This window comes from Lynx canadensis, chromosome D1 (genome assembly GCF_007474595.2).
Source record: "Lynx canadensis isolate LIC74 chromosome D1, mLynCan4.pri.v2, whole genome shotgun sequence".
In the NCBI taxonomy this organism is placed as follows: Eukaryota; Metazoa; Chordata; class Mammalia; order Carnivora; family Felidae; genus Lynx; species Lynx canadensis.
Window position 1 is genome coordinate 48,491,435 of NC_044312.2, and position 23,318 is coordinate 48,514,752.

Sequence of the window (23,318 nt, forward strand, 5' to 3'; positions counted from 1 at the left end):
GACAAAGCAAGAAATGGGCTCTTTTTTAAAGTTTATTATTTTTATTTTGAGAAAGAGAGAGAGTGTGTATGTGTGCAAGTTGGGGAGGGGCAGAGACAGAGGGAGAGAGAGAATCTCAAGTGGACTCTGAGTTATCAACACAGAGCCTGACAAGGGGCTTGATCTTGAAAATTGTGAGATCAGGACCTGAAGCCAAAATCAAGAGTCAGATGCTTAACTGACTAAGCCCCCAGGTACCCCAACAGATGCTACTAATTATAGTGAACAAATTGATGGTCACCAGAGGGGAGGGGAGTGGAGGTAAGGTGAAATAGGTGATGGGGATTCACAAGTGCGCTTGTCATGATGAGCACAGAGAATTGTATGTGTGGAATTGTTTAATTACTATATAACACTGTATGACTGTATGTTAACTAACTGGAATTAAAATTAAAACTTAAAAGAAAAAGAAGAATGAGTCTTGGCTCCACTAGCTATTAGTCTAGTGACCTTGAATGCATTGCATTACAGGCTCATGCCTCGCTTTCTTTATCTGTATAATGAGCATAATTATAGTATGTAACTCATAGGTGTGTTATGAGCATTAGAAAAGAATGAATATAAATGACCAGCATATGTTAGGTATAGAAGAGTCTTTCTGTTTATTACTTTCCTTAATTTACATATTGTGCTTCCGAAAAACATAGTCTATAGAATGACAAGTTCCAGATGCTCATATCCACACCATCAGTGTGGTACAAGAGTAGTCACCAGTGGGCTTTGTGCAGTTACCCCTTTCCACCCATTTTACATAATCTGTTACCTCAGGGTTTCTCATGAGTCCCGTCTCTTGTTACTGCAACTCTAGTTTCAAAGGTCTAAGTGCCCATTAACAAACATCTTTGAGTATATTGTATGTAAAACATTGATGGGAATGTAGGTGGAAGAGGCTGGTAAAGAAATGAAATAAGAGTCCTTTCCTCAAAACAATTGCAGTTTCAGCAAGGAGATGAAAATATCGCATCTTAATATTCATTAAGAACATCAGGGTTTAGGGGCGCCTGGGTGGCTCAGTTTGGTGAGCGTTCAGCTCTGACTCAAGTCATGCTCTCATGGTTTATGAGTTTGAGCCCCAAATCCACTTGCTGCTGTCAACGCAGAGCCTGCTTTGGATTTTCTTTCCTCCTCTATCACTGGCCGTACCCCTCTCACATTCTCTCTCTCTCTCTCTCTTAAAAATAATAAAACATTTAAAAAAAAAAGAATGTCAGGGTTTAGTGCTTTCACATAGTTCCTTTAACATTTATAATTCAGTGTAAACTGAAGTAACAACTAATGAATGCTTTAAAATGGGGGGGGGGTGCAGAATGGAGATAGATTGAAACCTGCAGTCAAGATTGAGGAAACTTTCATAGAGAGTCTAGGGGGCTTTAGACTGTCCTTGAAGGATAGATATAATTTGGTTAGATAAATAAGAGAGGGAACCATGATTGATTCATGACATAAGAGAAGGAAGAAATGTAAACAGTATCTTATGGTAGACCTAAGCAAGGTGTGTGCTTGAAGTAGTGAGAATCTTGGCTTGATGGAAAGAAAGGAGAGGGAAGGGAGTAAATAGTATCCATTTATTGATCACCTACTGTATGCAAGACCTTGATCCATGTGCTACAGAAGAAATTAGCCCCACCTTAGCCTGATGAACCAGATTAACAGCTTGCTTAGAATTCTGGTATCTATGTGTTGAAAATATAACTGTGCTGCTAAGACTATAGCTCTTTGGTAGCTTAGCAAAAAGGAGCAGATGGTATCCACATGGATCTTTCCAGGAATAGCACCACATGGAGTGAATCAGTGAATTAAGTATGTATGGTTATATGGCATGGGGCACATTGACTAAACCACATTTGAGATCTGAGCTAATGACTCCATTTTTCATGCAATCTCCAGAGAGCATTTATATAAATAAAGCAGTTAGTTTTGTAAATGCTCACTGTGAGCCCATGGGATTTGTGGCATCATGGACTAATGTACAAAAGCAAGAGATTTGGAGTCAAAGGACCTGGGTTTGAATTCCAGCTTTGCTCCCCTCTAGCTGTCTGATGTTGGGAATTTCACTGAATCACCCTACACCTCAGTTTACTTAACTATAAACAAAGGAAAATTCCACCAGTCCCTCTGGGTTCTGTGAGGAGTACACAAGAAAACACAGATAAAAACTTATCATGTTCGCCTGCCACACAATGGTTATTTGCTCAGTGTTAGTTCCCTTCCTTCTTTCTGTGGAAATTAAATGATCTAATGTATATAAATATACTCTATAAATGATAAAGCATAGTATTAGCGGCCAGTATAATATAATTATCCATTTGAGTTTCAGTGATGATCTGAAGTTTTGGTGAGTCATTTATTTTTGCCTTTTATACTAAGTGCAAAGAGATATGAGAGATATGTGGCTGGGTTGCTGCATGGGAATTTAGAGTCCTCATAATTAGTAGTTCAAGCAATTTTTATCTCTTATCCCAAGTGGACTTAATTCTAGAGAAAACATAAAGAAAAGTCTCTTTGGTTCTGAGATCTCCACTCTGTGTCATTCTGCAGGCTACCCCAGCTTTTCTGTACTAGAGTTGGAGGCACATAACTCAGCTTAACTGAGGTCGTTAGGATATCATCTGTTTTCTGCAGAGTATTACACACTACCTTGTATTTTAAAGGAGGATGGAGCAGGCATGTTAACACTTCAATCCAAAAGGATGAAAGACTAGGGACGCCTGGGTGGCGCAGTCGGTTAAGCGTCCGACTTCAGCCAGGTCACGATCTCGCGGTCCGTGAGTTCGAGCCCTGCGTCGGGCTCTGGGCTGATGGCTCAGAGCCTGGAGCCTGTTTCCGATTCTGTGTCTCCCTCTCTCTCTGCCCCTCCCCCGTTCATGCTCTGTCTCTCTCTGTCCCAAAAATAAATAAACGTTGAAAAAAAAAAAATTCAAAGGGATGAAAGACTAATGGTGAATTTTCAAGGATCAGTGAGGGAAGTTGTGTTAACTAGAACAGACTTCTGGAGACTTATCAAATTTTAACAGGGAACAAAAGCACATGTTTTGCAGTTGTTAAGAATTACCCACATAGGAGCTGGACTTTCAGATTTGATTCTTGGCCTTGCTATCACGAGCTGAATGACCTTGGGCAAGTTAGTTAACATCTCTGTGCCTCAGTTTTCGGTAAAGTAAGGATAATATTATTTTTTATTATTGAGAGAGTTCAGGAAAGCAGAGTTAAACTGAATTCAGGCCAAACATGAGTCCGCCATTTTTTTTTCCAATATTCTGAGCTACGCTGATGGTAAGCTAGGTAGGTAGCCATCTCTGCATTTTGTAAAGTGTTAGGCAGAGGGGCCAAGGTTTTTTACTTCCTCCAAGGTTGCTCCCGGAGATACCCTGCCATAGTCATTAACCTGCAAGTTAAGCCTTGCCTAGCTACGCCTCAGGCCCTCATACTGTTCAGTTACCCACCCTCGTGATATTGCCTCAGTGTCCTCACTTGTGTGTGTGTGTGTGTGTGTATGTGTGTGTATGTCACTGGAGGGTAAGGGCAAGCCAGAGTACAGACCTGATACTATTGGTACTACTATTGGTGATGACTCAGAGCTATACTGGATTAAACTGCATGCCCCTGGCTTGTCTTGTGGAAAGGAAATAGGAAAAGGAGAAGAAAATTCAGGAAAGCAAAAAATAACCACACTAATAAATAATATAAACTTACATTTATAGAGTTCCTCTCTTTTCACTTAACATGCATTATTTCTTCAGCTAACTTCTTGGGAAATAGGTTAACTGGAAAATAGAGTTGTCCCATTTTTTTTAAGTGGGGGTTTAAAAGAGATTAAGGGACTTAGAAACCCTCTGAGAATTGGGGAATTGAATCTGAGTCAGTACAGTGAGAAATTTCTCTTCAGACAGTGAAGGAGTGACTAGCAACATACAGGGCAGGAAATAACTGAATTTTCAATATGTAGCCTGGAAAAATTCAGTAGAGGGAATCAGGAAATGTTAGTGGTTATCAGCATGAGTTCTGGGGCTATAAAGACATGGGTCTGAAACCTGGTTGTAGTCCTTTTAGGTTTGAGGCCTTAGACAGGTGACTTAGCCACTTTGAGCCTGCCTGCCTGCCTGCCTGCCTTCCTTCCTTCCTTCCTTCCTTCCTTCCTTCCTCCCTTTCTCCCCCCCCCCCCTTTTTTTTCCTTCCTTCCCTCCTTCTTTCCTTTAAATGGGAACAATGAGGGGATCCTGGGTGGCTCAGCTGGTTGAGCAGTGTCTGACTTTGGCTCAGGTCATGATCTGACTTTGGCTCAGGTCATGATCAGGTCTGAGCCCTGCATCAAGCTCTATGCTGACTGTTATCTCCCTCTCTCTCTACCCCCACCTCTCTTTCTCTCTCTCAAAAATAAATGAACATTTAATGGGGTGCCTGGGGGTGCTGAGTCAATTAGGTGTCTAACTTTGGCTCAGGTCATGATCTCACAGCTCATGAATTTGAACCCTGCATTGGGCTCTCTGATGACAGCTCAGAGCCTGGAGCCTGCTTGGGATTCTGTGTCTCACTCTCTCTGTTCTTCCCCCACTCACACTGTCTCTCTCTCTTTCTTTCTTTCTTTCTTTCTTTCTTTCTTTCTTTCTCTCTCTCTCTCTCTCTCTCTCTCTGAAAAATGAATAAACATTAAAAAAGATGCTTCAAAAATAAATGAACATTTAAAAAATAATTAAAAAATAAATGGGAACAGTGATGTTTTCCTTAAAACATTTTGAGAAGTAAATACATTGATGCATCTTAAGTATTTACCACAGCCCTTGGAACATAATAGGCATTTAATAAATGCTTAACAGTTTATTCTTGTTATTGCTGTTGTTACCCTATCTTTAGTTTCCATACTAAATAATTGTGAGATCTGGGACATGCCACTAGGCCATGTGTCCATTTCCATATTTATAGAGTGAAAGGATAGAATTAAATGATCCTTAAGGTCCCAGCTGTAAAGTTTTGTAATTCTAAAGTGGGTGTGTTTCTTTTATTTTGTTTCTCTCTCACACAGCCATCAATATGTCTTTAATCAGTCATTTACCAGGAATTTTCTTGGAGCTTACTTAAAACATCCAGACTTAGTCAGCCTGGCTATGCCTGACTATATCTTCCCAAACTAACGTTAACATTCAAATCACCTTTGGTTTTCACTAGATTGGCTGGGAGAGCAGCCCCCAAAAGCATTTAATCTTTGCAGTGATAAACAAGGCAAGCATCTTGCTAGAATTCTGCCATTAGACTGACACTTATTACCTTCTCCTAAGCCATGCCTCCTGCAGGCCTGTTCACATGATATATCTGGACCCCTGTAACTGGGCCAGAGTGAGGAGGGGAAGGCTCTGCCACCAGCCAGGATCAAGGTGTATATATCTAACTTTGCTTTGAGCTGGCTTCTGACCTGTTAGTGAACAACGGTAGTTAGAATCCAAAGAGTTCTTGTAAATTCCAATTCCATTCTGAGAGACAGTAGAGTATAATTGTCAAGAGTATGGATTCTGAACTAGACTGTCTAGGTTTGAAGATGGTATATTTACCATATGTCTGACTTTGGGAAAATTACTGAAACTCTACTTCCTCACTTGTGAATAGAGAATAATGGTACTTGACTCATTGGGTTATGTGAAGATTAAATAAGTTAATTATATAAATAAGTGATATATAAATGCTTGACTTTCTTCTTACCCACCCCAGTGTTAATACACCGAAGATCTGGCTGTGGCTTGGTCATGGTCCCATAAGATTTCAGGTAGTGATGATGATCAGGGGCAATTGCAGATCTTTAGTAAATCTATGTCACTATTTTCTTTGTGGCAAAGAGCAGTGGTTTATCTTTTACTGGGATGAACAAAGTTATTGATGTAATGTAAAGGTATTTGGGTATCCTGTGGAGCTCAAAGAGGAAAGTGGCGGGAATTCATGAATAACTTGATCTAACAACTTCAATTTTTCAGTATTCTCTCTGTTTGCTTTTCGCTTTTCTACAATTAACTTTATACTTCCCTCTTGCTGTAAACTAGCTTCTGCACATATGAAGAATGTAATATAAAATGCAAACCATGTATATCTCATAGTTTGGGTCACCTAAGAGAGATTGGTTTCTTAAGCCTTTATAGTTTCAAAAATCCTTGGCTATATTTATATAAAGACAAGCCTTGAAACTTCTCATTAAAAGATTTTTTTTCAGGGGCACCTGGTGGCTCAGTCAGCTGAGCATCGGACTCTTGATTTCTGTTCAGGTCGTGATCCCAGGGTTGTGGGATCGAGCCCCACACCCAGCTCTGTGCTGAGCATGGAACCTGCTTAAGATTCTCTCTCTCTGTCTCTGTCTCTGTCTCTCTCTCTCTCTCTCTCTCATTCTCTTTCCCTGCTTATTTATCTCTCTTGCTAAAAGTAAAAATAAATAAATAATAAAAATAAATTAAAAAATGATTTTTTCATATTTGTTAAAAATTTCTTTCCATTTAATGGAAATCAGCATATTGAAGTTGGACACTGAAATCTGCTAAGTCACCAGTTTGATTTAGGAGTTCAATTAAAGAGAATACCCAATACCCAATTAAAGAGACTATGTGCACAGCAGGGCAGTAAGAATTGTGGAGATAAAGCTTAGTGGGAACCATCAAAGCAACTAGGGAACTGGTTTTAAGAATCTAAAACCAGACCTGATCAAACTAGGCATGGACTCACATGATTTCAAAAGCGAGAAAAGAAACAGAAGCCAGGATGAGCCATGGGGAGATCTGAAATTCACAACTGGTTACAGAAGCACACTCATGGGCCATACTTAGAATTCAACTATACTCTGTCACCACTTGGGATTTTTATTCTCTGCTGATTTGTATCATTGAGTACCTTCAAGAAGCTTCTGTGAAAACAGTCTGGGGAGGGTCATGAGGGTCCTGGAACAAAGCAATGGGAGATCTGATCTTCAGAGAGCCAGATATAGCAGCAGTGGGATACAGAACAGCCAACCATGACATCTTGGCATTCATGCCTGGGATTTGTCAGTGTCAGATGTATGTGCTGTATGTGTATATTCAAACAATCTATACATTTTGTTCGTTCATGCATTTTTAATGACATTAAAAGATGCAGGCATTAATGGGGGCTTCTGAATTTTTTTTACTCAATAAGGAGCTTTCCACATAACATAGATTATACTTCACAAACTTTTCAGCTTACAGTTATGAAATAATCAATATTTCATAAAAGCTGGATAGTTAAGCAATAGGGACTGATTAAGGAAAGATAGTGACAGTGGATAATCTGGAAAAGTAGTCACAGTTTTGTTGGTAACATGGGAGATTTTGGAGTTATCCTAGAAATACTCTCATGAGCTTACGAGCTTACAAAGAGCTATTACTTTCCTTTATACCCTCACCTATACTTTATATCAACATTTAGCCAGTAATTCCTAAGTTGTTGCTGAGCTCCTTTGGTGTAACCAAGTGCTGTGAAGAATTCTAGGAAAATATAAAATCCTTGTCATTTTTTAAACAGAGTCTGATTAGAAAACCTGAATTTATGTATATGAAAAGGAAAATAGCAGCATAAACATATGAAAGGGATAAATGGCATCATAAAGGAAATGGGCTTGCATACAAAATTTATTCCTAGATCATGTTAATATAATCTGTAAGAGGAAAAACAAAAGTAAGATGGGTTGAATCAAATCAATACATATTTATTGATCAAATTGTACTAAATATAAGTCTTGGGTGTAATACTTGGAAAGCTTTCAGTCTGGTCAAGGGGGCAAGGCACAATGTTTTAGAAGAGTCCTGGGAACCAATTAGAAAGCATAGAAGAGAGGAAGTAAAAACTAAAAAACAGAAGAGGAAGACAACAACAGTAACCATTCAGGCATCACCAGATTGCTTTCAATATCTGATATGTAAGACTTAAGGCAGCTCTTGCCTCCAAGGTGGTCTTTGGTTTGCCAGAATCTTCTATGCTGCTCTACCTCGAGATGTGCAATCACTGCAGGACTCTTGCAACTGAGCCTCCTAGATACTCAGATCATGGAGCAACTTGGTGTGGAAAAAAAATGGATTTTGAGGTCAGAAAGGCCAGTGTTAAATCTCAGCTCTTATTTTCCCTGAGCCTCCATTTTCTCATCTATAATATGTGGATAGTGATAATAATGCTTTATCACTATGGTTTTGTGGAGATTAAATGAGGATATATGTGCATTTTCTTATACCTGGGCAAGTAATATATATTTAATAAATAGTAAGTCACATGGTCTAATCTTTAGTTTTCTTTAGTGTGATTGTAGCCACTATCATGGCTTTGAAATCTCTGGGGTGTAAACAATTCACAAACCAGTCAATAATATATTCTTACAGTGGTCTGTCTTTAGGGATGCTAATAATAATATTTAATATTGATTCTGAAATGTAAGTTTATAAAGCACATTCAAATATATCATCTCACTTATTCTTCAAATGACTCTTTCAGAAGATGATTATTTCTATTCCCATTCTACAGAGAAAGAAAATGAGACAAAGGGAGTTAGTGTAATTGCCTCCAGATCTCACCATCAGAAAGTTGCTCAGCCCCAAAACGTATAATCAGAAAGTTGCTAAACCAAACTTGAGCCCAGGTTCTCTAACTCCAAACCTCTTGTTCTTCTCCCTACACCACCACATGCCTCTTAATAAGAACTGCCTTTTTGTATGCAGGTGTTTAGGGTCTGTTTGTTTGTTTGTTTGTTTGTTTGTTTGTTTTGTTGGGATCCTGTGAAAACTGTCTTTCTCCAAAGCCCCTATTCACCCTAAAGGTACTTGCTATTAGGAGTTAATGAATAAACTGTGAACATCTAGTTGGCTCACTATGGACACATATAGACCAGGGTCATGTTTTTAATGCCTGGTGTGTTATGTTGAAACATGGAATTTTGTTTTGTAAAATCTGCTGGATTGACATTTTTTTAATCATTTGATTAACGGATTGACATTTAAAAGCTGTTGACTCTGTTAACTCCAGAGGGCACAGCTAATGAAATGTCCCAAAAGTTGAGCACTTGCCAAAACTACCATGTCTTATAGAACAGCTCTGGATTTACCATGATGAGAGTATTTTTTCTATCTAAATGAAATCTGCAATTTGGGAAGGAGATTAAAGATCCTGCAGGGGATGAAGGAAAAGATGCTATGAAAATTCTAGAAACTAGAAAATAAAGATAGATCTACTCAATATTCATGAAGTCAGATTGGTTGTTGCAAATAGAGATTGCAATCTCTCATTTTCTAATGACTTGACTTGTAGCACTTCTGTATCAGTGTTACACAGATTCCTACCCAGCTTTAAAGGGAATGACTGCAGGTTGTACATTTTTTTTTAAAAAAGGAAGTTTAGCATACTCATAATGATTTTATGCCACCTTTGACTAATTTGTAATTTTCTAGCTAAGGATTTCTAAGGTACATGATCAGAAAAGCACAAATGATGAAAGATATGGTACAGAATATATAATAGGTAAATATACATATAAGATGTCAATAAGTGAATCTTTCTATTTCAACATATTCTCAAAAGGCAGTTTAAAGAGGAGGGTTACAAATATTGCTTTAGGTTAAATTTTGCTTCCATGAGAGAGAAATTAAATTTATTTTGTATAGCCATTTTATAAAGAAATGCTATACATTTTTACTCACCCAATTTATTAGAAATTCTTACCTCATATACAGCTCAAATCCTCACCTCCTACTGTTGGGTAGAATTAAAGGGAAAATGAGTACAAATTTAACTGCTTACTTCATTTCATTATGTAGTCAATATAGCAAATACTTGAAGGAAGGTGGTTTCAGGGAATTCCAAGACATTTCATTTATCCCTTGAAACCCTGACATAGTGCCTTTACAGGTTCTCAAGAAATACTGTTGAACTCTGTTAAATAAGTTTAACAGATCCTATCTCAGAATAGATTACCTGTTATTTAATTTTTTTTCTTGTGTCTCTTTTTTAGGCCAGCCCTGCTCCTATAATTGTCAACACAGATACTTTGGACACGATTCCTTATGTAAGTAACATTTTTATTAAGACTTTCTTTAAAAATTATGTTAGAATTTAATGAGCTAAATTTAAAATTCAATACATATTCAATTCTACCCAGTCCAGATAATCTTATGAAATGTGTAGAAAGAGTTTTGTGAGTTCTGTTTTGATATTTGCTAAATCTCAGCTTAGTTATGCAAATAGTTTTCTCTTTCATTCATTGTTTTGGAAAACATAAGGGCCTATCATAAGGGAAAAAAGCCCATTGTATTAAAAAAAATGTTAGTTTCCTGGGTGGTTCCCTGAAAAGATACTGAATTGCTTATAGAAGAGATGGATAAACTTCTTTGGGTTTCTTAGTAAAGGAATAATCAAATCAAATTTCTGTGGTAGCACATACAACATAAGTAAGCTATCAAATATTTGATGGATTTTGCTGGGTTTCTAACAAGAGTTGGAACACATTTTTTAAGGGTGTAGTCTTTCTATGTATAATGAAAGGCATGGTTTTATGAAAGCCTGGAGCATGAGATAGATACTAGAATCAGACAAATGGGTAAAGCCTGGGATTAAGTACAACCACTATAATGGCCAAAATTCTTGAACAACAAAGTTTGACTCAGCAGGGGAGATTGGAGGGTGGCAGCAGACCACAGTGTGGGTGAGCAGTTGACATTTTGGAGGTGTGACAAGGCTTTATGTGTGACCCTAGCTAATGGATAGACAGTAGTGATTGGGGAAGATGGGACAAACACAGGTGTGTGTACAGACAGAGGATCTGAAGCAAGGAGACGGACTGCAGGGAGGTTGGATAAGAACAGATGCCTGGTCTTTGATTAAATGAATAAAACTCATGAAGCACTTGAAAAATTACCTGGCGCAATGTAAATGCTTGGTAAGTATTGCTATTCTAACTCTTAGACCCAACCTTAAATGCCTACAAAGACAAAGTAACTCCCAGAAATAAATGAAGGAAAAGGCATGGGGACAGCAGGGAATCGAGAGTACATGGCGTTCCAAAGGGGGCAGCTGCCACTTGGCTCCAGTGGATTGGTACCAAAAAGAGATGGGGACCAAGTGTTACCAAATCATCTAACTTTTCTAGAGAAGTTGAAAATTTGAATTTTTATGTAAAGGTTTGGAATTTTTAAATATAGACAACTGATTTTCCAAAGTTCATGCACTGTGTGCCAGTAGTCCAGAGGCTACCCTTTGGGTGGCTTCTGCCTCAAAAGAACTGGAGATCCTGAGCTGATCCTCCAAGCCAGGACTCCGCCACAGGGGAGCATAATGCTAGAATTGGAATACAAGGTTGGGACTTGATTACAGGAACAAGTGACTGAAACTGGGACACAGGGTCAGGATAAGAATAACAACAAGCTTGACTTAGTGCTGACTCACCTGAACTACTGAGCTAGGGCTTCCTAAATCTTTCTGAACAAGAGTCGTTTGGGGTCAGACAAGAAATGGGGTTAAAAGCTTACTGGTAGGAATCAGTGGCCCCAGTTCTGGAAAGACAAGGATCCTGTTAGTAGGAAGCAAAGTAATACATTAAAGACACATAGTGTCCACTATTCTGTCTCTCACTCTCCCCATCTTCCTTCACTAATCAAACATTTATATTAGTATTACTGTATACCTGACACTAAGTACTTAACAAATATTAACTCAATCCTTAAAACAACCCTGTAAGATAGGTTCTATTCCTTTCTTTATATTACAGATCCGAAAACTGAATCATAAAGAGATTAAGTAACTTTTTCAAGGTTGCACAGTTAGGAGCAGAGCCAAGAATGAATGTAGATAGACTGGGTAAGGAATTCTAGATCTCACTTAACTCTTTATCATACAACCTCTTATATTCCCACCTTTTCTCACTTGTTTTCTCTCCGCTTGGGAAAAACTTTGCTTTCTCCTCTGCTACACGTGGATTTGGGTGGAAGACAACTTGTCACAGAGGCCCCAATAGCTTTGGGACAGAGATTCATGTATATTTTAAGGAATTCTGTGTTTTTACTCTAGAAAAATTATTTGCTATATTCATAGGCAAGGCAGATGAACAGTGCTTTGAAGTAGACATGGAGCACAGACTTGATTTTGTAAGTAGGACTGCTTTCTTTGGTAGATCTGTATTATTTCAAAGCCGTCTCTTAGGATTCTCATGCCTGAATGGCCAGATGCCCTCATGTACAAATAATTTATCGACAGAATTTAAAGATTTTATGCAGACCTACTTGACTGATATCACAGCTAATTAGCTAGTAAAATCTGCTACATATAACAAATTAATCAAATTGCTTTCTATTCCCTAAATATCAACTTTGTATACAAATTTGAGTTCTTCAAGGGGTCTTTTTTTTTTTAATCTTCAACTTTTTTGTACTTAATGCAAAACCTCTTTGAGCTTCCTTAAGTAGTATCTTTAGAGAGGGTTGCTGACCCGTTTCCTGTGGTGAAAATATCCCAATGTGTTTCGTGACAATGTGTTGTTCAGCAAGTCATTTAATTTTTCTGGATCTAAATTTATCTTTAAGACAGGAATTATAATACCTACCTCAGAGGTGATTGTGGGGATGAAATGAAATTACGTATGCGAAATAATGCTTTTTTTTTTAAAGTTCATTTATTTATATTGAGAGAGAGAAAGAGAGAGTAGGGGAGGGTCAGAGAGAGAGAGAGAGGGAGATAGACAATCTCAAGCAGGCTCCACAGTGTCAGCACTGAGCCAGACTTGGGGCTTGATCTCACAAACCATGAGATCATGACCTGAGTTGAAATCAAGAGTGGGACACTTAACTGACTGAGCCTCCCAGGAACCATGAAATCATGCTTTGTTAACTTCTGGCTTCTAAGTGTTTATCATTTTATGTAAATAATAAAAACGTATGTAGTAACACATGCTAGGCCCTGAGAGGATGGTAAATATGACTATCTTCCCCCATATAAACATGAGTACATCATCACTATTGAAAATGCAGATTTAGCACACAGCCATTAATGTAGATATACTTTGGCTTTTGGCATAAGTCCAACCTTCCTCTTTGTTCCTGATTCACTAGGTAACCTTGAACAAATCGCTGTTCCGTTTGCAGTCTATTTTCTCGCTCCCTAGTGTTCTAAACTTTGTTTTCCTCTTTCCTTTCTCATGTTCTAGTTGTTCACATAATTTCAGATCTATTTAATGAAAAAACGATCTCAGAGCTCCCCAGAGCATTTCAGTCATATTGCATAAGAGCATTTCCTTCTTCAAAAATATTACTTAAATGACAAATTTTAATGTGTATTATTGTCCTTCTCACAAATAATTTCATTACAAATAAATATTAATTTTGCCAGTGAACAAGTTTGATTTTAGAAATATGTTGTCCTTGTGGAAACAATTCCTTGGCATGCATATAAACAGCAATTGAATAACTAGAGGAAATCTGTGGTCAAAGGAAATTTTTAAATTAAGTATCTAATAAGGCACAAAAAATATTTAAAGAGATTTCTGCCTTTTTTAGGCAGGAAGTTAGGGGTTTTTAGAGCTCTGAAAGTATCTACCATTAACAAATGGGGGGGGGGAATCACTGAGGTTCTTACATACAAATGCTTCAAATAATCTCGTTCTTTCATGATGTCATGATATTTTAAGGTTGGGTATGATGTTACATATGGTATAGCCCCACCTCTCCTGCAAAGCAGGAATCCCCTATGTGAAGGTTAAAATCCCTCAAGGAAAAGCAAAGAGAAAAAGCAAATTGCCATTTCAGCACTCTGTAGTTTACATTTTTCACTCAATCATGTTATTCTTCTCCATTATATGTTAAATATTGTCTTATGGCAGTTGATGAATATACTGTGTTCTTAGAGAGTTCACAGTGAGTAGAGCCTGCATATGATCTGTAAGTCTACATCCCTGAAGGCTGACTTAGTGAAAAGATACCATGTTACCCTCTAAGTACTCTGCAACCAACTGACATGGAAGTCAGTCCGGAAGCCTCCTCTCCGGACATACTTTTGGCTTTTGTAGCTGACCAGAGTCGTATATTGAACACCATCCAACGAAACCCCATTCTTTCTGCTTTAAAAAAAATAAAATGAATCAGAGAAATTCTAGGATTCCTTTTTATCCATCCTTCTCTAGAGTTCATTATATACTGGTTATATTTTGACTTGTTTTCTGGAAATATACTGTAATAAATAGTATACTCAAGAATCATGAGTTTTAAATGTTGTTAAGTAACTTAGGATCCAATGAATGCAAACCTCTCATTTTACAGATACAGACATTCTAGCTCAACTAGTAAATGGTAGAGCTTGGTCTATCATTTACTTTCACTCTACATAACAGTTTTTGGTGTGCAACCAATAACCACATAATCAGTGGCATATAACAATAAGCATTTATTCTTCCCGTAAGTGTTTGCTGGTTGGTTGGGCCAACTGCTGTAGACTGTAGATTACCAGGTTGGCTTCAAGTGTTTGATTCTGGGGCCCAGGGAGTGGGACAGTACTACCCAGAGTATGTTATTTTAATTGTAATGGCCAAAACACAAGAGGAAAGCCCAGGACACAAACACAGTTGAAGGCTATGTTCACATGACGTCACTAACACCCCACTGGCCAAAGCAAGTCATATTGCCAAGCTCAAAGTAGAAGAAGGAGTGAATATTTGCTAAACAACAAACTAGTTTACTATGCCAAAGTCTTAAATAAAAGGGCTAAGAATTTGTAAATGCCCTTTATAAGAAAAACGAGTACAAAAGAAAGAAACTTACACTTTTAAAATATTGGTAGGTCAGGGCTCCTGGGTGGCTCAGCTGGTTAAGCATCTGACTTCGACTCAGGTCATGATCTCACAGTTTATGGGTTCAAGCCCCGCGTAGAGCTCAGAGCCTAGAGCCTGCTGTATCTCCCTCTCTCTCTGCCCCTCCCCTGCTTGTGCTTTGTCTCTCTGTCTCTCAAAAATAACTGTTAAAAGTTTTTTTTTTAAATATATTAATAGGTCAGTGGCAATAAATAATTACAGTGTCAAAGGACACTGGTTCAACTGATATGGTAAGTGAGTGTCTAGATTATTAAGGATGTTTAATGGAAACTATGGAGAAATAAAAGAAACATCTATCAAGTATTGACAGTGCATTGACCTTAGTTTTCTTTGAGACACTTTGTTGTCTGAAACGTTGTTTCCAGAGGTAGAAATAATAATGGAGACAAGGGATTTGTTCCAGAAGTTCCAGGACTGTGGCTTGGAAAACATCCCAAGAAATTGAAGGAGTAAGAGAAGTAGAGGAGAGAAAAGAAGAAAGAGGGATTAAGTTACAAAAAAATATGAGAAGGTCCTTAATAGTATTGATGCAGTTTGGAGTGGTAGGGTCCAGAGCCAATGGGTAAGTAAGAATTCTTGAGACTTCTTTGGTGCAAAACAGTGATTTTATTAAACCAAGGGGACAGGACCCATGGGCAGAAAGAGCTGCCCTAGAATTGTGAGGAGCAACTGATTTTACACCTTGCAGTTGTGGGAGGTACAGGCAAAAAGGAAAGTTTCCATAAAGGACTTTCATATGCTAAAGAGGACTCAGAGGAAACCAGAGTCTTTGCTATTGTCAAGCTAAGGCGGTTTTCCCTCCAGTAAGGCATTAACAGTAAGACAAGACAGAAGTTTATTGGAGGAATGTTTTACTGTCCCTATCTCAAATATTTGTCAATGGGCTACAGGTTATAAAGAAATTTAATGTTCGGGCCCCTGGGTGGCTCAGTCGGTTAAGCATTGGACTTCAGCTCAGGTTATGATCTTCCAGTTCTTGAGTTAAAGCCCCGCTTCAGTCTGTGTGCTGTCAGAGTGGAGCCCACTTCAGACCCTCCATTTCCCTCTCTCTCTCTGGTCACTCACTCGCTTGCTCTCTCTCCCCCTCAAAAATAAAGAAACATTAAAAAAATAAAAAGAAAAATGTATATTAAAAAAGGAAGTTTAATTTTATTTATATTTTCATCTTGCCTTTGTTCCCTACATCATCATGGAGGGGAGGGTGGTGTTAGGGCTCCATGAAACTGAGTCGGGTCTATAGGTGTCTGGAGGCTAGGCTATTGATAAGATCATCTTTTTCTTGTAATTTACTAAGACATTTGTAAACTGATAGAGACATGTCTCCTGCATGACTGTGACTGTGATCTCTATCAGCTAACCATTTGTTTTCCCCTTCCCCTTGTTCTTTGGCAGCCAGGAGTGCCTAAGGAATGTCACAGATATCTCACCTAGGGAGGGTACGGGGCTTGTGGGGTATCAGCTTACCTTATGCTCTCTCATCAGTATCACCCACAGTATTCGACCTCCAAGATCATTTATGTAAAATTTATTTGAAAGCAATCGTAATATCCTTACAGTATTATCAGTGAGATGTTTGTAGAGAACTTTAAGTGTGACAGGTCATTGCATGAAGACACAGCTATGCTTCTGGGACAAAGGACCAGAAAGTTGTTTCAAGGGAATAAAATGGCCCAAGGAAAAGTACAGTGTAGTAAAGAGTGTTGAGAAGAGTGGAGGATGAGAGAAGATAAAGGTTGACATGGGTTCAGAGATGGAGAGAAACAATCAAATTAGCAGTGAGATTCATTCAAGGAGCCAAAGAATGGGCTTGAAACTAAGAGAAGTTTTTAAGCAAGGTTTAAATGGCATTTCTGATTGATTCCAGCAGCAGGAAGCTTAGGGTAAGAGCTCTCAGAGGAGGAAGTTGCTATATTTGCAGAAGGGGAATGACCAAGCGCTTGGTCACAGAGCAGGACAGTGAATTCCTCTGAGTCACTTTGTACAGTAACAGACCCTTGTGATTCAGGCTGCTATTCACTTTTAATTGGATAGTTTTCCAGAATTACCCATGAAGGCAGAGGAAGCAGAATTTTGCTTGTTTCTTTGAACCATCATGGTAGTGATTAATAATGTTATTTTCGAAAACTTTGCTGATTTTAGTACATTTATCTTTCAGCAAACACATTTGTTTCTTTTTAGTTTTTTCCCCCTTGAACACTATTAAAATTGTCAATGTTTTTATATGTTGAGGATGTAGTATTATCTACAAACTAAAAAAAAAACTAGAAAATCCTTACCTACCAGAAAATAGCTTAATTTTGACTTAAACTGTGTCCATGAGACAATAAGAATTTAGCAAGAGAAGCAAAACTCAATATTCATTCTAGGGGCACCTGGGTGTCTCAGTGGTTGAGCATCCAACTTGGGCTCAGGTCTTAATCTTGCGGTTTGTGAGTTTGAGCCTCACATCAGACTTGCTGCTGTCAGCTTGTCAGAGACCTTTTTGGATTCTCTGTCCCTCCCCTGCTTATGCTTTCCCAAAAATAAAAATAAAAATAATAGTAGTAATATAAATTTCTTATAAAAATACTTATTCTAGAGTCACAGTCAAATCTAGCCAGTCTAAATCCATTTCTCAGCTGCCACAATCAACAGATCCCCTACTGTTGCACTTGTTACTTTGATCTATAAAGGTAGAGATGGAACATAATAGTGCTTTTCAAATATTGATGTGCATAATAAAAATAACCTGGAGATCTTAAAATGCAGATTCTTATTGAGTAGACCTGGGATGAGGCCTGAGAGTCTGCATTGCTAATAAGCCTCCCAGTGAGGATGATGTCCATTTGCACACACTTTTTTTTTTTTTTTAATTTTTTTTTTCAACGTTTATTTATTTTTGGGACAGAGAGAGACAGAGCATGAACGGGCGAGGGGCAGAGAGAGAGGGAGACACAGAATCGGAAACAGGCTCCAGGCTCTGAGCCATCAGCCCAGAGCCTGACGCGGGGCTCGAACTCCCGGACCGCGAGATCGTGACCTGGCTGAAGTCGGACGCTTAACCGACTGCGCCACCCAGGCGCCCCGTGTACACACTTTGAATAACAAGATTGTATAAAGAGAACGGCTAGGATTTAGATTCAGGAGCAACTTGGGTTATGATCCCACTTCTGAAGGTACTTGCGTGAGTTTTGATTAAGTCAAATTCTCTGTCTAAACCACTGTTGTATTATTTGTAAATGGGAATAATAATATATGCCCTTTAGGGGGTGTTATGAGTACTCTTCCTAGTATATAGAAGGTGCTTAATAATGTTCATCATGAGATTGAGAGGGATAGTGTGCCTTTAATAAAATAGAGCATTCCTGTAATTTGATCTAGAATTCAGACGCCATAGTTTGTTCAGAGGTAGATCCAATAGCAGTTATGCTGGTCCATCACCCTAACTATATCTAGATGTTTGCTTCTTGAAAGGGACTCATTGACTGGCAACACTCATTACCTGGGACCTTGTAGACCCTAGAATCTAGGGTCCCATTCAAGTTCTATTAAATCAGAATCTGTGTTTTTTTTTTGTTTTTTTTTTTTTTCTTTTTCAACGTTTTTATTTATTTTTGGGACAGAGAGAGACAGAGCATGAACGGGGGAGGGGCAGAGAGAGAGGGAGACACAGAATCGGAAACAGGCTCCAGGCTCCGAGCCATCAGCCCAGAGCCTGACGCGGGGCTCGAACTCCCGGACCGCGAGATCGTGACCTGGCTGAAGTCGGACGCTTAACCGACTGCGCCACCCAGGCGCCCCAGAATCTGTGTTTTTAATAAGAACCTCAGTGATTTGTATGCATATTAAAGTTTGAAAAGCATTGGTCAATATGACCGAAACTTTTTTTTGGCTTGGATCCTACTGCCTTTGCTCTTTAACTGCAGCTTTTGGCCTGTCTTTGGACAGCTGCCCTTTTCACTCTTCACCTTAAACATTCCTACCTGTATGATAAAGGATCAAGTCAATTCAGTTCAACACATCTACAGGCCTAATTACAAACTACTATGTTGTACTTGCTACTAAACCTGTGTTTTCCAAGACAACAGCTACAAGCCTCGTGTCATTATTTAAATTTAATTAAAATACTATAAAATCAAAAAGTCAATTTCTCAGTTGTACTAGCTACCTTTCAAGTGTTCATAGCCATTGTGGTTAGTGGGTAACGTATTCAACAGTGCAGTTATAGAATGTGTCCATCATTTCAGACTTCTATGGAACAAAGCTGTTCTAAATAATAAATAATAAAATATAAATAGAAGGGGTGAACTAATGTTTATCAAGGAACCACTATATTCTAGGTGCTTTATGTGTATTATCTAATTAATTATCAAAATGATCCTTTCAGCTTTTTTCAGTTGGTTTCATTTCCTCCTTTTTAGAGTTAAGTATTTTCAAATTTTCTAAAAAGTTATAATTCTTGCAGGGAATTGTGGAGTATGTTCATGGGGAAGACATGGTCCCTGTCCTCATGGCTCTTAAAAGCATATTAACTCTCCAGACTCTCATACATGATGCACGTTGAGGCAAGTGGAAGCAATTGCTGAAAGCCTTCTTAAAAATTCAGCAATTCTCCCATCATTTTCCTTTTCTGAAATTATAAAGCCCTTATTTAGACTTAAATGAATCTTCTAAAATCATGAAATGAGTAGAAGACCTGACCTATTTACTCATTCACGAAGCTACTTCCATCCTTTTTCCCTGGGCTGCCCTTAGAGAATGCAGTTTGCTGGCAGCCCTACTGGTGTCTCCTCGTCCACTGGGAAACATCTATCTACACAGGCTGGTATGGAAGGTGATAGTGAGAAAACATAATAGTTGTTGGAGAGCAGGAGGAAATGAGAAAATATAACAGTCATCCAGGTGGAGAACGTGATTGCTGGGTGAGAATCACCACATAGGTCCTTCTTTCTAGGAATGGTCCCTCTGAAAGCACATGACCCATATACCCAAGCATAAATTCCACTTTTGTTCCAAGGAGCTCAACCTGGCATAGCAGGTTTAGGAACAAGGGGAAATAATTCTGAGAAGTATTTGTATAATTTCCTACAGAACTGCTATTCAAGATGTGGTCTGTGAACTGGTAGCATCAGATCTTACCAAGCAGGTTATTAGAATTACAGAATCTCCAGCTCTACCCTAAGATCTATAGAATCAAAATCTCTGGGGGGAGGGCCTCAAAAAATCTATGTTTTCACAAGCATACCAGTGAATCTTATGCACACTGAAGTTTGAGAGATGCTAGTGGGATCCCAGGAAGTTTCTGGATAATGGACTGAAGTGGGGGTAAAAAGATGGGATAGGAAATACTATATAGAGGAAAGACAAAATATAAGTATAGGGATTCACTAAAGTATAGTAGTAACACGTTTAGTATTAACCTGAGCCAGCATTTAATCTTGGTGGTGGTGGTGGTGGTGGTGTTAAATCACTTGGGATGCTTCTTTAAAAGCATCACAGTCTAATGGAGTCTAGTGGACAATGCTTCATTCTGGTTCATGCCTTGCCATTCTCTGCCTACCTGACGCCTTTGCATTCTGAAGGATTCAGTTTAAATAATGCTTCTTCTTGGAAGCTGAGGTTAGTTCTGATGCTTCTGTTGTGTGCTTCCACTTGACACTCTTCCCTTCCAAAGAAGTTGTCATACTGCATTGTAACTGTTCAATGCTCGATATTTCTTTCTAGGTTGTAAACTCCAAAAGCATAGGGAAAAATTGCTCTATTTTTGCCATTTTCTTACCTCCATAACCTGGCACATTTTGGCTAGATTGGTTGGCTGGCCTAATGAAAAGTAAATGAAGATGTGAAGAAATTGTTTTAAGGGAATATGGTATAAAGAACCATCCCCCTTGAGGAAGTCAAAGAAAGGTATAATTTTAGCTGGCTGTTAAAGAAAAAGTAAGATGTTTTTAGGCAGAGAAGGGAAAAGGCATTCCAGGAAAAGGAAACAATATGTGCAAATGTCAGAGGCCTGGAAACTCATATACACTGCATTCTGTGAAGCTGGAGCACAGCAGTAACAGAATGTGAGGTTGGTAAGGTATGGTTCAGTCTGACTATGAAGGCCTTGTTTCGCTGATATGGGATTTGGACTTTATCCTGTAGGCATTGCCAGTAGTATCATCTTCTCATATATTTGGGAATTTATAGACATCTTTTTTATCTTTTACCACTTTACCTCTAGGACCTTGTTTGTATCTGGCTATGTAGTAGATACACTGAAATACATGTTAAATAAATAAAGCCAAAGAACAATAGAGGTCAATTTAATAGCAATAATTTACAAGCTTTTCTTGAGTCTTTTATATATTTCTTTATCTCCTTGCCTTTGTTCACTCTGTTCCAAAGGAATAACTTTTTTATCCATACCCATCTTTTAAGATCTCATTAAACTTTGGGACGCCTGGGTGACTCAGTCGGTTAAGAATCCAACTTGGCTCAGGTCATGATCTCATGGTCCGTGAGTTCAAGCCCACATCAGGCTCTGTGCTAACAGCTCAGAGCCTGGAACCTGCTTCAGATTCTGTGTCTCCCTCTCTCTCTGTCTGCCCCTCCCCCACTCACACTCTGTCTCTCTCCCCCTCTCTCAAAAATAAATAAACATTAAAAAAAAGATCTCATTAAACTTCCACCTCCATCAGGAAGCCCTCGTTAATTCCTCCAGGCAAAATTAACGTCTCACTCCTCCTTGATTCCATAGTATATAACTCATAGGAGATTGCCTGCTTTAGTGAAAAGAGGGTGGACTCTGGTCTTTTTTGATTCTACCATATACTTATTGGGTAACCTTAGAAAATTAACTTTTCTGACCCTCTTCCCTCATCTGTTAATAGAGAGAGTAATAGCTATCTTGCATGGTGCATTATTTAGTATATATGTTCAGTTACATACAACAAAGAGCAAAATAACAGTGCTCTTGCAAGATAGAAATGTATATCACATATAACAGTCCATAAATGGGTGGTTCAAAACTGGGATATCTGTTCTGCTCCACAAGGTCTTAAAAAGATGGGACCCAAAAACCTTATCTTCTTGCTCTTCCACCCTTGGATGATGCCCTTGGGTGCATAGTCACCATGATGACATGCCAAGGAACAGTTAAAAGAAGTACAGAGGGATGACCATTGTTTCTCATTTAAAACGTGATTCCCCCTTATATATATCCCAAGAATTATAGTTTAGGTATAAAACCATACTTAGCTTCAATGGTAAAAAGATACATGTAATAATTATTACATGTAATTCCATACAGAACATTCACCCAAATGAAATGAAAATACTAATTCAAAAAGACATATGTACCCCTATGTTTATTGCAGCGTTATTTACAATAGCCCAGATATGGAAGCAACCGAGGTATTCATTGATAGATGAATGGATAAAGATGTGGTGTATACACACACACACACACACACACACACACACACACACACACACACTGTAATATTAGCCATAAAAAAGAATGAAATATTGTCATTTATAGCAACATGAATATACTTTAATGTATTATGCTAAGTGAAATAAGTCAGAATAAGAAAAATACCATATGATGTCACTTATATGTGGTATCTAAAAAACGAAACAAAACAAAACAAAAAACCAAACAACCAGTAAAAGAACAAGAACAGAAACAGACTTACAAAGAGAACAAACTGGTGGTTACCAGAGGGGTGGTAGGGGAGAGAATGGACAAAATAGGTGACGGGGATTAAGAGGTACAAACTTCTAGTTATAAAATACATGTCATGGAATAAAAAGCACAGCGTAGGGAATATAGTCAAAAATACAGCAATACTATTGTATGGTGATAGAAGGTGACTTTACTTATCATGCCTACTGAGTTTGGAGTAATATATGGAATAGTTGAATCACTATCTTGTGCACCTGAAAGGAGTATAGCATTGTATGTCAACAATACTCCAATAATAAATATTTTATAAAAAAAGGTTTACAAAAGCAAAAGATAACTTTTGTGCTATCTAGTCTTAAAACTGTGTAGATCAGGGTAATCAGTTATCTGCCTCACTCCGTAGTTCCTTTTCTGCAGAGACCAAATTCTCATGGATCATTCTAATCTTGTTTCTTACTTTGTGCCAAATACCGTAGGACTCTAGTGAGTTGGAGAGCCCATTAAATGTGTTAGTATTTTTTGCTATTTTTTTAATGATTTTTCCTTCTCACATTTCTTTGAAAGAAAATGTAGGCAGCATATATGATAAAGGAGATCATGATTACGTGGGTGAGATCAAACAGAAGAAAGAAAAAAGAAGAGTGATCATTTAGTAAAAAGCAAAATCAGTAAATGAAATGAGAGTAGAGTAATAAGGAGAAATGGCTTAAAATCTTCATATGATCTTCCCTCAATATTAAGAGTATTATTGAAATGAAGCTAAACACCTTTTCAAAAAAAAAGCAGCAATACTAAAACATTTTCCTAGGGCCT

The 23,318-nt window shown here is 38.2% G+C and overlaps 1 protein-coding gene across 1 annotated transcript in view; it reads left to right on the forward strand.

The window, feature by feature from the left end:
• The window catches only part of DLG2 (discs large MAGUK scaffold protein 2), a 780,826-nt gene that overhangs the window by 47,549 nt on the left and 709,959 nt on the right, over positions 1-23,318 (forward strand). The window contains exon 2 of the mRNA XM_032595102.1: positions 10,019-10,072. Within this exon, the coding sequence (XP_032450993.1) occupies positions 10,019-10,072 (54 nt within the window). The remainder of the gene's footprint in view (positions 1-10,018; positions 10,073-23,318) is intronic.